Source organism: Tripterygium wilfordii, chromosome 14 (genome assembly GCF_013401445.1).
Source record: "Tripterygium wilfordii isolate XIE 37 chromosome 14, ASM1340144v1, whole genome shotgun sequence".
Lineage (NCBI taxonomy): Eukaryota > Viridiplantae > Streptophyta > Magnoliopsida > Celastrales > Celastraceae > Tripterygium > Tripterygium wilfordii.
In genome coordinates this window covers 11,623,340-11,638,745 of record NC_052245.1, presented here as the reverse complement: position 1 = coordinate 11,638,745, position 15,406 = coordinate 11,623,340, and the positions used below count along the sequence as shown (strand labels likewise).

The following is a 15,406-nucleotide window of genomic DNA, read 5'->3' as shown; positions in this document are numbered from 1 at the left end:
TGTACTCCTATCCACTGTCCAAGTGTCCAGTCAAAAATATGGATGGGCCCTACAACATGCATGGACCCTTACAACGAAGCGATTGAAAGGGAGAGCTTACTGAATCATTTTTTTTTTTTTTTTACTGAATCATTTTTTAAACAAAAAAAGAAGAGTCAAACAATTGCTAGCTAAGTAGCTAGATGCTTGCCTTAAAGTAATGGGCCCATATATGGTTGGGTTGGGTTGGGTTGGATAGGATATTGAGAGATCCAGATCCACCAATCTATCTCCCAAAAGTTGTACATCCCATAATTGCAGCCGGTCTTTACAGTGAGACTGTGTGTGAGAAGCCTCCACATGGAATTGTCATTGCTCATGTGAAAAACAGCCTTTCATTATTTCACATTTGAAAATAAATTAATAAACGTGTATATTTATTTATTTTTTGCTTTATTATTAAGTCCCAAAACTAAATAAATTGACAATTTTCAATCCAAATAATTGCCTAAACAGCTGCATACATATACATATACATATGTTGATGTTCGATGATCCAGCTGCAAATCCAAGTGACACTTTAGGGCAGGCCTTTATTGACTTGTGCTGGGTGCATTGTCATAATCCCCAAAATACAAATCAAGTGTATTCACAATTCAAAGTTCAAACACCATCATTGCCACTACATTATGCATAGTTCGAAATCATGCCACGTGTACGGTCGTCACACGTTCTCTCTCTATATATATCCACTATATATATATATATATATATCTGTACATATTTATAGAGTTGTGTGCGTTGGGAGTAATAATGAGGCGTGATGCGTTTGTGTAGTGTGTTTCATATGTGGGTCCCATACTTAACCCCACCGTACCGCTAAAAGATTCTCGCCTTCTCTCTTCTCTCTCTTTCTTTGCAGGCTAACTGACAATTATCGCCGTTAATTAGCTTCCGTCATCTTTTTTCTGACCCACACCGCTTTCTCCTTCCTTGGTACTTTTTTTAACCCCGTTCATTTTTTTTAACCGCGACACTCTGTCGCGCTCGGCTCGGCTTGACCGAGCCTGTTTGTTTGAAATTCCCTCCCATATCGTATGAATTCATTTTTTCTGACTTACGGATTTTGATACATGATTTTGTAGGATACTTTCATATTAGTCCTTGAAGTGCACCAGCTCATACTAATTTTAACCCAAGAAAAACCTTTGTTATCAGTTGAGAAGTTTGGTCTATTAATATTCCGTACTTCACTTTTTCATTGGGCGATTGTAGAATTTAGGACACTAAGTCCCTTCGTCACTCAGTAACTCGTCTAACATCATTAAACTTGAATCCACATAAATTTGTGGTCCCGCCCACTCGAACCGGGTATTACATGAAGTGTAACCACTTTATGCTCTAATTTGAGATGTTTTACACATTAATTATCTTTTGCATGGTTTGATTGCTAACACTCATGGTGGTATTATTACCTGTTCCAAACAAGCTTACACTTCCTTTGGACATTCGATATGTGTTTAAATTCGAGCTGTTATACCAGTATGTACATGGTAAGTTGACCCAAAACTTAACTCATGGACACAAGGATATTGCTCTTAGTTGAAATCAAATTCATGACCTTTCGAATTCATGCAGTTTGGCCTAAGAGAAATTCACCACAAATTATTTTGGGTAACAAATAATTCTCCAGCTTAACATGCCCATCGAACAGTTGGATCAACTCTAAACTTTGACAACCAACTCAGCTCTCTCCACACTAATGACAGATAAGACTAAGTCAAAACCGTGCGGAGAGAAGCCTCATATTAGCCTTTGGCCCATGTAAACAAATAACGCCAAAACTTTTGATCGTGTGAATCGAACTTGTGACTTCCCACATTTATAAGAGCTACTTCGATCAATTTCATCATTCCAACTAAAACTTTCATCATTCCAACTAAAACTTATTTACCATCACTCACGGTGAAATTCACCATCACGTTATCAACCACGTTGTTGACGGTGGTAGTACTTGACTACTTGTTAAGACAGCAAGCTATGTACTGCATTACAAATTGACACCTACAACCTTTAATCACTCTGTCTCTAGAAAATGAAGCCCACCACAGCTTTCAAGAGAATGGCATTTCGTAGTGTACTATATTGGAAGTATTTTTATACTGTGACCTTCCCTTCAAAAACTACTTTATTTTTTTATTCATAAAGAAAAATTAACCAGTTATATATATATAATAATGCCTGGACCAGGGATTCAAGGACGATGTCGTTCCTCAACCAAATCACAAAACAAAAACTTATCTACCCATAACATGATTTATGAATGAACCTTATACTCTTATAGTGTATCTATATATATATATATACATATGATTCTTATTTAAATAGAACCCACGCAATTAATTACATACATAAAGAGAATATTTATTATTCAATACCTCCATGTCAGAGACAGTAACAACTAACAGAGAGCATAGCTCGTCCACACTCTTCCTTGGAAAATTAAGCAAAACAGAGAGGCACATACAAATGGGGTTTTTTTGGGTGTCTAACCTAAAAAAGACTCGAAACCCAATAGAGTTGTGGGATTGGGTGCACCAGTCTAGTGTAGCCAAACATGGCTGATGGCTCCCATGTGCTTCCCTTAACACTGCTCTTAATTCCTCGGTCTTAGTGCTTTGAAGTTGAGCTTTGAATTCCTCACTTTGACTTCCTTAATTCTCTATCTATTTGTTTATTTAATAATGGGGGTGAGACTGTGAGACTGTGGGAGTCAGTATTTGTGGGCAAAAGACATGCATGGTTCACATAGTCCAATACCCCATTTGGTTTAGCAGCATCTTTCACAGACAGTCATGTCTCTAGATATATGTGTTCACATTTCACCACCTCAATTGCATTATTGGGCCAAGCAGGGCCCAAATTAGGTTTAAGGATCTGTTTGGGAGAGCAATTAGTGGGTTGTAATAAACATGTTAATAATTGTGATTAAGATTTGATGATAGTATATGATTAGTGCAAAATGCAACCATCACCATCAATGCATAGTCGGCGCTAACATCATTCTCACTACAACGGGACATTACATTGAATCCCTTATATATTATACTTCAATCATTAAATTTTCGACTTACAGTTCCAAAGCCGTCTCGAGCCACCATCAAGGTATGCCTAACTTTCTTGCGCTTAATTAATTTTATAGACACACTCAAAATAACCTCCAATGAGAGAGCATAACACGTGTCCAAAACATGTGGCATTCAGATAAGACTATAACGGGAGGTATAAAGTGGGTCGAGGCCTTGAGCAGGACCCACATCCCTAGTTCAAGGGTCGCGTCGTGTTAGGCCTTGCCCACTTCACATTCGAGGATGGGTTGGGATCCTTACCCTGCTCGTGCAAGATGGTAGGCCTTGCCAAATTGTCGTAGGTCGGCCCGTTGGAAGCAAAAAACAGTTGTATCAGGCCTTACTTAAGGCATGATACAACTTTTAATTCCATAATAAATTACAATGATAATGCCTCTGTTCATATGAATCAGTAACAATTATTCAAATTAATATTATCTAAAGAGTAAGTAATAAAATAGAACCACGAGTAGCTCATATGACACTCATATGCCTCTGTGTTAAAAAAAAACAATAAGTGATAAAATAGTACTTAAGTGATATTGCTATAGAATGCTCTCAAGTGCAAATTATTTTTTTTTTTCCTTCTATCAAAAGTCTAGATAAAGTTGATCCAATTGATGTTAGATACATAATTGACAGAAACAACAATAATATAAAATTGAAAAGACCTAAGAAATAATGGAGAGATGTACAGGGATATATGGTTGTTTAACCTATGAACAACTTAGAAGAAAGTTGGTTGTGATAAACATTGGTAGGTAGGTGGAGGTAATAATGCAGCTCCTCATGCATCCAATCCAAGTGGGATGTGGTGTGGTGTCCTAATTCCCGATGTGTTTTTCTTTGTATATAATATCCAATGATTCACGTTCCACAGGCAGAAGCACTTGACTGGAGTTTATCTGAAACTTCTTCAATTTTCTTTTATATTTATAAAAAACAATTATATTATATGTATATATATATAAGTTTCTATAAAAGATATGATTTGGACAGTAGTAATAATTTGTATACGAATATATTATTATTGTAAATATAGAACAAAAGCAAGCTAATTAACAAGTAGAAAATGCTTTGTGTGTGGGGTCTGAAGCCCACTAATTGTATGTTTTTGTCAATATATCTTGCATAATAATAATAAGGGGAGGAGCTAACGATTTAGATTTTCGTTATGAACAATATTCTCGTTGATCATGTGTTAGACTCAAGGTGGATATTTTCTATACGAGCAAGTCTAACAAATCGAGTTTAATTTCAGATCGAATATTCTAATGAAAAACTTGTATGGTTTCATTATCCGTTAGAAAAAAAGTAGCTAGCGAGTAATCTATATTCTTAGGCATTTTCTTTTTCAAAGCATTATTAATTATAAGTCTCCCGATCCCACCAGTTCCACCATTATACATATTTACTATTTCTCAACATGTTGGTCCCCCTACCCACCCAACCTAACTCGATCTTCCTGTCTCTTGCCTACATTTCCTCAAAAAAATTAGGTTCAACTTTGATACAAACATATCTCTCCCAATCACAAATAGATGTTCAAATGCACTCCCTCCAATCCCTTAATATATATATATATATATATATATATATATATATATATATATATAGGATTTCTCACATAAGAATCTAATGCAATGGTGTAAAATAAGGGTTACATTTTAATGTTGTGGATGAATGAGATGACAAGTGAAGTCCACTGTTTTGGATCCCACATACTTCAAATCAATGGTGTAAATATAGATCATTATTTTATACTTACATTAGACCTTCATGTGAGAATTCCTATATATATAGGAATTCTCAATACTCAAAGTAAATATTTAAAATAAGTACAGTTTTTTGACTATTGATTTAAGTGAAATGACTAGTGAGATCCACTGTTTTAGGTCCCACATATTTTAAATCAATGATATAAACATGTGTATTTATTTTAAGTCTTTACTTGAAGTAATTATAGGAGAATTCCTCTATATATATAAAAAGTTAAAATTGCTTTTCGGGTAAGCAATCATCCAAAGCAAAAGATTTTCAAGGCAGCGAGATGGAGTAGAATTCAAGAATTTGACTTGGGATAAAGAGCGAAAGAGAAAGAAAGTAAGATGAAAGAAATAACGTGATTATAATTTTATTTTGTCTACTTTACTTAATTAATGTGAATTATAAGGCAATTATTACTACTCGAATAGACATTTCTTTGTCTCCTCACAAAGAAAATATACGAAATTATATAATTTTTTTAATCAAAAATTATATCATATAAATCTATCATTTAAATATTTTATAAGTATCTAAACTCTCGTTGTTAAACTCCCACACGCGCAGAAATAGTAAATTAATCACAGTAACATGCCATAAAATTAAAAACTAAAGAAGAAAAGTCGCACGAGTAATGATTCTATTCTTGTTTCTATATATTATCAAAGCTAAGGATGATCATAATCATTGTTCTCTCATGGTATCTTTCGAAAATCCAAAGGCACGTGACCAAACAGTACCTACATAACATACCTGATACAAGGAAAAGTCACCGAATGAACAGTTAATAATTATAATTAATTTGAGCAGCTTTTGGGATTTCAATTTTCTTCCGAGCTCAATCAACTAATTTTAAGAAATTAAATTCCCAGTGTAATTATTCTCCGTCTGATCTCCAATCTGTCCTTTTGAATCTTAAAGCTGCAACTCTCACCCTCATCATCATAACTTCGAATTCCTTGTTTATAATGAAGCAGTACTTGTACGGTAAATTAAAAGCAAATTGCATTGTTTGTACTTGTAAATTTGGAGAGAATGAGTCAGTCGTGTTTTCTAACCGAAGAGTACAACTCAATATGCTTACTAATTCGACAGCTCATTAAGTTTAAACTCGGACCTTACTAGACACGCACAAATCCGCACCACAGATTAATTGAGCAGAGGTTCAGCACAAACAACTTTAAAATAACAACACTAGTTTATAATCGAGTTCACGACCACGGACGAGATTTTTTACGCACTTATTAATCTGGATAGAGAACCATTTAGGGTATCATCATGTGATCACTGCTTCCATAGGAAGTCTTCATGCAATGTGCACCGCTTATGGAGGAAGTTTAATCGCATCAACAAAATCTGCACACCCAAAAGAAGCAACTCCAAGTCCGAGCCCCAGTTTGAAAATATTAATGCATTAACCACACACACACACAGATATATATATACATATATGTATATGTACCATCAAAATCTTTGAAAAAGGTAGCACATCTTGCGTTGGAAGTCCAAATGTATTCGATATCGATCACAACGATTTTGATAATATAACCATAGTACTGTCCCCCTATTGGAATGCAGTGGGTAGGAAATATCAAATGAGCGCAAGAATTTGGTCATATAATATGACCAACTTAGGACTAAAGTCACTTACTCCCACCCAACACACAATTTTTTCACATTATATACCAAATCTTTTGCCACTTGTTAGTGACTTCAACTGTGCCTCAGTTGCATGCCTGCCCCACCGTCACCTAGCTTTCCAGTCCCTTTCGAAAATTCAATCATATAATTAAAGATTTAATCAACCTCTAGTAGTGTACATATATTGGTTGACATGACCCAATTATGTTGACTATTGAAAAGCACGATTATTTTTCTTATATTTTATGCTATCGATGCATGCGCGTGGCTGGCTATCTGAGTTTGAGTTTGTATGATATGGTTATCGGCTAAAAAAAATAACTAATATTGAATTATAAGCATGCTATTACTGAATATAAGATATAGTACTAACTGATAAATACTGAATATTTGAATTTAATTATTCCAAATATGATCAACGATGCCGAAAATAAGTGGAGTACCAACTCAAAACCCTAGCCGCCTCTTCCCTCTCTCAAATTTTCTCTCGATCAAAATTTCTCTCGTAGTACAGATCTGAGAGTGTTAAGAAGCATGTCAGGGTCACTATGTAGAAAACTTGTTAATTGATTAATGAGGGCAATAGATCACAACTCTCATATCTAATTAATGTGGGATATTCGTATCATAGAGGAACATATCCTCTTCCTCTATACACCTTTTAAGTTTTGATGGTTCCTAAATCTAGTCTACAATCTCTCTTCTGCTAAATAAGGAATACGCAAGGTTTTTCACCACACCGTTTCCTATGTAGATGAAATCTGATTCTTCTCATTCAGTTGTCGTGAATTCTTCACAGCATCGGTTATACTGGTGTGTTTCAATGACACATTTGGTGTATAACTATGGGGCTTTTAGATCTGGTGGAGATGATTTTTGTTGATGAAGGAAAAACCAAGAATCTTAATCAAATCCATGTGTGTTGTTTTGCTTTATATTTTTGTTTAGTCTGTCCGAATTTAGCATGAGAAAGTGTTATTTGGGTATATCTCGGTGTTGTTCTGTGTTAGTTCGGTGTTTGTTCTTCAGTTTTATAGTTTCTCTATTAGTGTCTGTAAATTCTTAGGCAACTAAAGTGGTGTTAGCTATTATGGAATGAAGTGGCTTAAACTCTTTATTTTATATATATATATATATATATATATATATATATATATGATCAAACGATACAGGCATGACGGCGTGGAAGGGAAACCCTAAATCTCAAATTTGGATTCGATTTTGATTTTGATTCAGTGTGAATGTGTGATTTTGTCGTTAACTGCGTCTGTTTGCTGTTTCCTGTTTCCGTTACTGTCGCGGGTTTTTAAGTTTTTTGTTTTGTAAACTGTGGGCCCCAGCAGAAAATGAATGCTCCTGGGTGAAGCCCGTGAAGAGACCAAACAAAGGAAATCGTGGGCCCTACCTCATCTTTTGATGAATAATGCTCCATCATTCTTTCTCTTTATTTTTTTGAAATATGGGTTTGAAGAGTGGTAGTATTCGAACTCATGACCTAATGGGTGGATGATCATTTGATGCAACGTGATTATCATTCAACTAATGATTCACTTGCTACTCCATCATTCTTACACATTAGACCCTTATGTGAGAATTCATCATATATATATATGAATCCAAATTTTATTTTTATTTCCATAACTTTTATTTGAGTTTATTTATTCTTCAAGCACATATTATAAGAAAAAAAAAGTTTTAAAATTTTTAAGACAAAATACATTTTTGGAGAAAAAGAAATTTTTTTAAATAAGTCATATATAACATCTTTCCATTTTAGATATATATTTCTTAAAAAATTTATTCATTTATTATAAAAGAAATTATAGTTTTTTTTGTCATCCATGAGTTTTTTCTATATGTCCTACAAATTTATATGATATTTAATTTGGAAAGCAAATATACTAATTTAATATATAAAATTACTTCAACAATTAGATTTCAATAGCAAAAATATCACACCAGAGTTACTAATTTAAGTGGTAAGGATATTGTGTATCACACTGATAATTAGGGTTCGAATCCCCCTCTCCATTTTCTTTAAAAAAAATCAAAAATATCATTTCAACTTCTCATTTCTATAAAATTAAAATTCTATTGAAATATTCCCAAACTTGCCTATTAATTGTCAAATACTATCCGGATCAGGAATGTGAATAACAACAATCATTGAATGTTATTTGTCCTACTCATGAATTTGTTTTCAAATTAACCAAAGTCACGGATTGAAGATTTTGAGAGGTATTTAGTGGGATTTTGGTGGTTAAAATTTCCAAATCACCCTCTCAACCTTGTGCTTATTTTGTGATGTAGTAAAAGAAGCCAAGGACAAAACCAAATCCTTTTCACATTAGAAAACAAATATTGTCTGGATTATTTAACTTGTTTTGGTAATAAACATAAAGGGTTTGAATTCATTGAATTATAGTTTTGGTTTCTAGCATCATCAATCAAAATTAATGGGAATCAAGCGGTGTATATTCTGTCTGACTTTTTGATGTGGCAAGAAGAGCTAGGAATGGAAAAAAAAAAAAAAAAAAAGATTTCGAGTCGGACAACAACATGTGTTCACGAAACATTTATATGTTCGGATCCTAATTTGTATTAGATTTCGGAGGTACTTAATTGACCAAATCCAAATTAGTTTAAATCCGGACAAGTAAATTGGATAATAACTTAATATAAGTTAGGGTCTAGACAAGATTTATGTTTTTAGAACCGGATCATGTTTTAAATTTGACAAAAATTTGTATTTGGATCCTAATTTCAAACGTATAACTTATGTCCAAACTTGATTTAATTTAGATTGAACAAATTCGATGATTTGAGTTGGACAGAGTTTTATCATCCTTAAGAAAGCCAATAGTTTCGAACAAGAGGACCCACGTGAAAGATGAGTAGTGCCAATCTCGTTTAGTCAAAACTAAGGACCCAAAAAAAGGGCAAAAGTGAATAAAAGAAACTGATTCAATGTCATCTTTGTCATGATTACTAACACCCCCCTTTTCTTTTTCAATCTCTCCATTTAATAAAGTTTTCAAAACAACCTCCCTAAATTTCCCTGGTTTTCTCCCCAAAATATGCTTAAAAGTTGACAAAAAAGAAAGGAAAAAAAAACCCATAAAATGGAAATGGAAATCTAAAATCATAATTCATAACAATTACAATCAACCCACTATAAAAAATACTAATGATCTTCCGATAAACCATCCAAATGCCTTATCGAAAAAGTGTAAAAATAATTTAATCACAGTTGATAATCAAATTGATTGAGAATAAATCAATCCAGTTGATGGATTTAAGTTTAATTTTTGTACGAAAGAGGTTTTGACAATTCACTTAAAATATTGTTCATTTTGGACTCTAAACCCGCACGGTTTTAACCTTTAAAAAAGGTTTAGTAGTACGACTTTGTCCTTTAGAAGAGCTATCAAGTATTTGAAAGTGGGTTTATGGTTATAAATCATATCATTTGATACTCTGCAAACAATGTGAAACATTTTATAACTTAATATTATGTGAAATAAAAAAAAGTTATAAATAAGTTTTAGTAGGGATGATGAAGTTGACTGTAGTAATTTCTTACAAATGTGGAAGCTGGTAAGTTCAACTCTCACGCTTTTCATAGAGGCTAAAGACTCATGAGAACCTTTGTGGAATTAATTCTTCTTTCTGAATTTCGTCTCATTCTTCCTTCACGGGTTTCGGCTCGCTCTTCAAATGAACGATGTTGAAGTGGCAAAAAAAAACACATGTAAGAATTGTGACATATTTTAACTTGGTTGTTAGGTTATGTGTGTTTTTGTGCCAACGCACATAGAAACATCCAAACAAACCTCACATGCCTCCTTCACCACCCTCATTCCTATGCACCTTACCATGTGATTCCTAACGTCACCCTCAAGGACCTTCGCTTGTCAAGGTGTTTTCATCCCAACCCTCCACGTGTTGTATCTCGACTTTCATCTGGCCGTATTGTAGAACCACAAACAAATCCGAGACAAGGAAGAGAGAAAATCCGAAGCAGGAATGGGTTTATCTCTGAAACCAAACACATCGAACAAATTTAGGGATCTCGAGCTATCCAACATTAAATGCTCACTCTGGCCACTGCACCCGTGCACTGCCCATACAAACAAGTTGGCGTAAGCTATTACATAAAAAAACTTGTCCGTTGAAGTTTTTGCAGGCCAAGCACCTACCATTCTAATTCCTGCTAAACCAACCCAAAAGTTTTGAGGCGTTAGAGTTAGAGCTAGTGATATTAGCTTAGGGCAAATGCAATGGTGAAGTGGTATTGGACCAACAAAGATGTTGTCTTTTGTTGATATGGCTGTATTGTAAAATGTGTTTTGCTTATGTGGCTGTATTGGGATAAGTGTTTTACTGATGTGGATGTATTGATATTTGATGTTTTGGTGTAGTTTTGTTGTGGATAATATGGAGGAATGAAATGTTGTTGGGTTGGGTGGAAAGATAAAGTGTGTGGGAAGAAAAAGTGTATAGAAATTTGTGTTTTGCTGATGTGACTGTATTAGAATACGTGTTTGACTTGACTTTTTATGTAATAGAGGTGGGACCGGATCAACAAAAATGTTGGCCCAACAACCTAAATCCCATTGCATTTGCCCTTACAGGGATGGATCATGGATGATTTTGTATTTGTAAAGCTCAAGAAAACAGACAAATACCACGGGACCCACATCATCACTGTCTGTGATTAGACAGAGTTATCAATGCCCCTTTCTATTGATAAGACTACTCTTGTCAGGGGAAAAAAAAATTCGTGTCAAGTCTAATGCCGTTAGATTTTGAGAAATATAACCGGTTGCCTTTGGCCTCTAGACTAGAGGCATCGTGGGAACTGTTAAGTACGTGCGATGCTTCCTCTTCATTCATTTGCGCATTTCATCGAGAACATATGGTGGACCTAACGTTTTAGACTGTATATACCAAACACACTGAGAGTATTGGTGGGTCCTGGATTCCAATGAGTGAAACAGTGACGCAAGCCAAAGGAAAATACATAAATTAGTACTCCACATATTGAAACACAAGAATACAGAGAAGCACGTGAGTGGGGATTTGGGGGAGAGATGGGCATGGGCTGCTGTAGGAGAGAGGAGCTTTTCCTTCTTTTTTTTTCAAAACCCATTCTCTATTTTTCTTATCTTATTCTTGTTTTGCAACATATATAAACACATATAAACATTCTCAAAAACAGAGGAAAAAAAAACAACAAAACAAGCCCACCAGTTCACCACCACCGACTGACTAAACCCCAAGCTTCTTGTTCTTCTTGAACTCCCTCTTCATCCTCCCCTCCACTTGATAACCTTTAATCATTCTATAAATACTCCCCTATTTTGATAATTAAAAACCCTAATGTAACTTGGGATTTGAAGCATAATTAAAATTAAAGAGAAGGTTTAAACTAAATTGAAACCCAATTCCATGTATTTTGATGACCATCAAAGCAAGCTCTTCGCAGGACTTCAGACCCCCAAACCCAGTATCAAACATGCTTCACATCACATTGCAACTTGATGGGTTTTCATCACTGAAGTAGTTGTATGGGTCCGAATGTGGGGGCGGGTATGGGTATGGATAGGGTGGGTATGGTGGTGGCATGTAGTTGACACCAGGTGGGGGTCGGGCATACATCATGGCTTGGAGCCTCTCGTTGTTACCCATTGCTCGTTGTTGATTCATCATAGCCATATATTGCTGCTGTTGCTGCTGCTGCTGGTACGGGTTGCCGGGCATGAGATCTGGCCGGGCTCCTTGAAAATAACCACCAGGAGCGCCGCCACCACCGCCATTCATAGGCAGTCCTTGCACAGCTGGTATGCCACCACCCATTTGACCCATGGGAATGCCACCACCCATTTGACCCATGGGAATGTTCATGTTACCCAACTGGGGCCCACCCATAGCTCGGAACCCATCTTCCATTCCACCGCCGCTGCCGCCTCCATTAACCTTTTTACCCCCGCCGTTACCATTCATGTTGACATTAGCACCACCACCACCACCACCGTTATTGCCACCCTTATTATTAGCCCCACCACCCTTGTTCCCATTTTGGGGCATCCCACCGCCATTTTTGCCTCCTTGATTTTGGTTGTTATTGTTATTACCTCCACCCCCTCCCTTTTTACCCCCATTTCCATTTTTGCCCTCACCTCCACCCATATTTACCTGAACAGGCACACCACCACCTTTCTTGCCACCATTACCACCCCCACCACCACCATTTGCAGCAGCGGCAGCGGCAGCCTTCATGAGCTGGGCGTTATTCCCATTCATCATCATCATCATATTTGGATCTAGAGGACCGTTTTTACCCATCATCATGGGGTTTGGTTTGCTCAGTACCGGACGGTGAGGATCATCCATTTCATCATCAAACTCGTCATCTTCAAAATCGTCATCATCATAATCGTCGTCATCGTATTCATCATCAGTTTCATCTTCCTCAGGCAGGTTGAACTTCACAGCCTTCTGGCTGTTACTGTTCTGATTTGGTACTGGCAATTTCTGCAAGTCCTTCAATGATGGCTGCTTCGGATCTTGGAACCCTTTCATTTGTTGAAGCTGTTGCAGCATTTGTGGGGTTAATTGGCCTCCTTTGGGCTGCTGCTGGTTGTTGTTTCCGCCCTTTTGGCCACCTTTGTTGTTGTTGCCACCTCCTCCTTTGCCATTGTCCATTTGCATGTTCTTCAACTGGTTGGGAAGGTTGTTCTGGTTGTTATTTGCCTTTGGGGCACCCCATAGCTCTGCGTGCTTCCCTGATTTTGAGAGCTTCTTGATGAGTACAGCTGGGTCTACATTCCCTGAGACTGTGACCTTTCCTTGCTCTGAATCAATTTTGGTGGTGTAAACTCCTGTCCACAGAAAATCAAGAGGTAAGATTTTGGGGAGATTTTGAGAGGAGAAAATAGTAATTTTAAGTGTTGAGGAGAAAGAAAGATTACCATCGATTTTCTGCAAGATTTTCTTGACTTTCTGTTTACACCCATCACAGTGTATGTTCACTTTCAGAACACAAGTCTGCATGCACAAGAAAACCAAAAACAGAGCATGAATAATGAAGGTCACCAAACAAATAGAGAAAATTCACCATGTTCTAAAATGAAAATGAGCATACAACAGGGGAAATTAGGAAAGAAATTGAAGAGCATAAAGAAGTCGAAGCTTGAGTTCAAGTGAAGCAAAGGAAACTGTGGAGGAGGAAAAAAACAACAAATGAGCAGATGAAGGAGTGAGTGAGAAGAGTACCTGGATCTTCAAAATTTCTTCTTTACTCATATCTACCACTTGAAATGGAACAAATGCAAGACTCCAATGGCAGGCAGAGAAAAAGAGTAAACAATAGATCTGAGAAGACAAATTATGGGGAACTCCACAAAATGGGTTGTTGTCCTCTGTTTCTTTCTTCCAGTTCCAGTCTTTTCCAAGCACACAAACACACCCGTAAAATGAGAGAAAACAGGTGGGTCTGAGAGAGTCTCTGAACAGAGAAAGTTGAGACACTAAACACCAAGTCTCAGTCTTCAAGAAAGAAAGAAAAAGATAGAGAAACCGAAAGATTTTCAGAGGAGGTGGTTGCACATTTAACTTCCTCTGTAACCTCTGCTTCCTCTATTTCAGGTTGTGAGAGAGAATACAGAGAAAGAGAATGAGAGACTGGTAATTGAGATTTGAGGGGATGGATGATGCAAAGCTTCTTTCTTTTGGGGCTTTATGTAATGGTTTTTATTTTTCGGTTTTTCCTTCTTTTTCGGTTTTCTTTTTCGGTCTATCCAAACAGAGCCATTTGACATTTTGACTTGGCTTCATTAAGGCTCAGCTAGTGTGGCTTGGCTTGGCTTGACTTTGGTTAAAACTCTATTATTATTATTATTGTCAGCAAATGTGAATGAACTCTGTCAGATATTCTCAGCCCAAAATTGGGTGGTGTGATTAATGTTTGACATCTAATTTTGGCCTAAAGTTTCCAACCCAAGTTATTAAATTGCATAATACTTCTTTAGGGATTTTGAAGAATCGGCAATTTGTTTAAAATTATAGAGTTTACAATTTAAATCCAATAGTTTGAGAGGTGTGTCACGTCATAATACTTTTTTATTTTTTAAACTCACATGACTTTTTCTCCAAAGTGAATTGTAGAGCTCTCAAATCCTTTCTTTAGACGTTCTTACTTACTACATTTTGTCTATATTTTCTTAAATTACCAATATTACCCTCAAGGAGCTAAAACTTGGGTCTTTGAGTTTGATATGGGTTTTATTACAATGCTAATTGCTTAACTAAATATCTTATAAATTTTGATATGGGTATTTTGGATATTTTAGGAGAGAATCATTATAAAATATTTTTGCATTACCCTTAAATATGATGATATGATGATATGTTGATGGACAAATATTAAGTGGATTAGGTTTTTGGGTCATTTTCAACTAATAGATTCTTCAGTAATTATTGATATAATGTTACAGATTTTTTCAATTACCAAAACAGTTTCTTCAAATCTTTAGTGGGAGACCTGAGTGATTCAAGTAAGGATAGGCGATAGCATTGTGGGTCAACAAGAATTAGGTAAAAATCTTGTGAGTAATAATGTCATCGTTGCTTGAGAGAGGTTCAAAGTTTGTATCTTTTCTTTAGTTAAAATTGACATTCATCTAGAAGAAGATTTGTGCCCTTTGATAGGTTGCTGGGAAGGGGAAACCTTAACCTATTAGGCTCAATTGATTGTTTTTTTAAATAAGATAATCCAATATGTTTATAATGAAAGTTCAATTAATTAGTAGTAACTAGGAGTCAATATGGCCAAGTTAAACCTGAATTGTCTAATAAAATGATTCGTTTCAAGAACACACCCGAGAAGTTAA

General features: G+C 35.9%; 1 protein-coding gene across 1 annotated transcript; it reads right to left on the bottom strand.

Annotated features, from left to right (window-relative positions):
• Positions 1-11,642: 11,642 nt before the first annotated feature.
• On the bottom strand, positions 11,643-14,239 carry LOC120014988 (heavy metal-associated isoprenylated plant protein 32). Its single transcript, XM_038867151.1, has 3 exons — positions 13,791-14,239; positions 13,487-13,562; positions 11,643-13,396 (listed from the first exon to the last, which is right to left on the bottom strand). The coding sequence occupies exons 1-3, from the start codon at positions 13,818-13,820 to the stop codon at positions 12,036-12,038; spliced, it is 1,467 nt and encodes a 488-aa protein (XP_038723079.1). The 5' UTR covers positions 13,821-14,239; the 3' UTR covers positions 11,643-12,035.
• Positions 14,240-15,406: the final 1,167 nt, after the last annotated feature.

What these genes read in the sequence shown, in the direction of transcription:
- LOC120014988 (XM_038867151.1), bottom strand. Translation starts at nt 13,820, where the DNA reads ATGAGTAAAGAAGAAATTTTGAAGATCCAG. An exon ending in AAGAAATTTTGAAGATCCAG is followed by an intron (nt 13,563 to 13,790) that starts GTACTCTTCTCA and finishes TTGTGCATGCAG; the next exon opens with ACTTGTGTTCTGAAAGTGAA. An exon ending in AATCTTGCAGAAAATCGATG is followed by an intron (nt 13,397 to 13,486) that starts GTAATCTTTCTT and finishes TTCTGTGGACAG; the next exon opens with GAGTTTACACCACCAAAATT.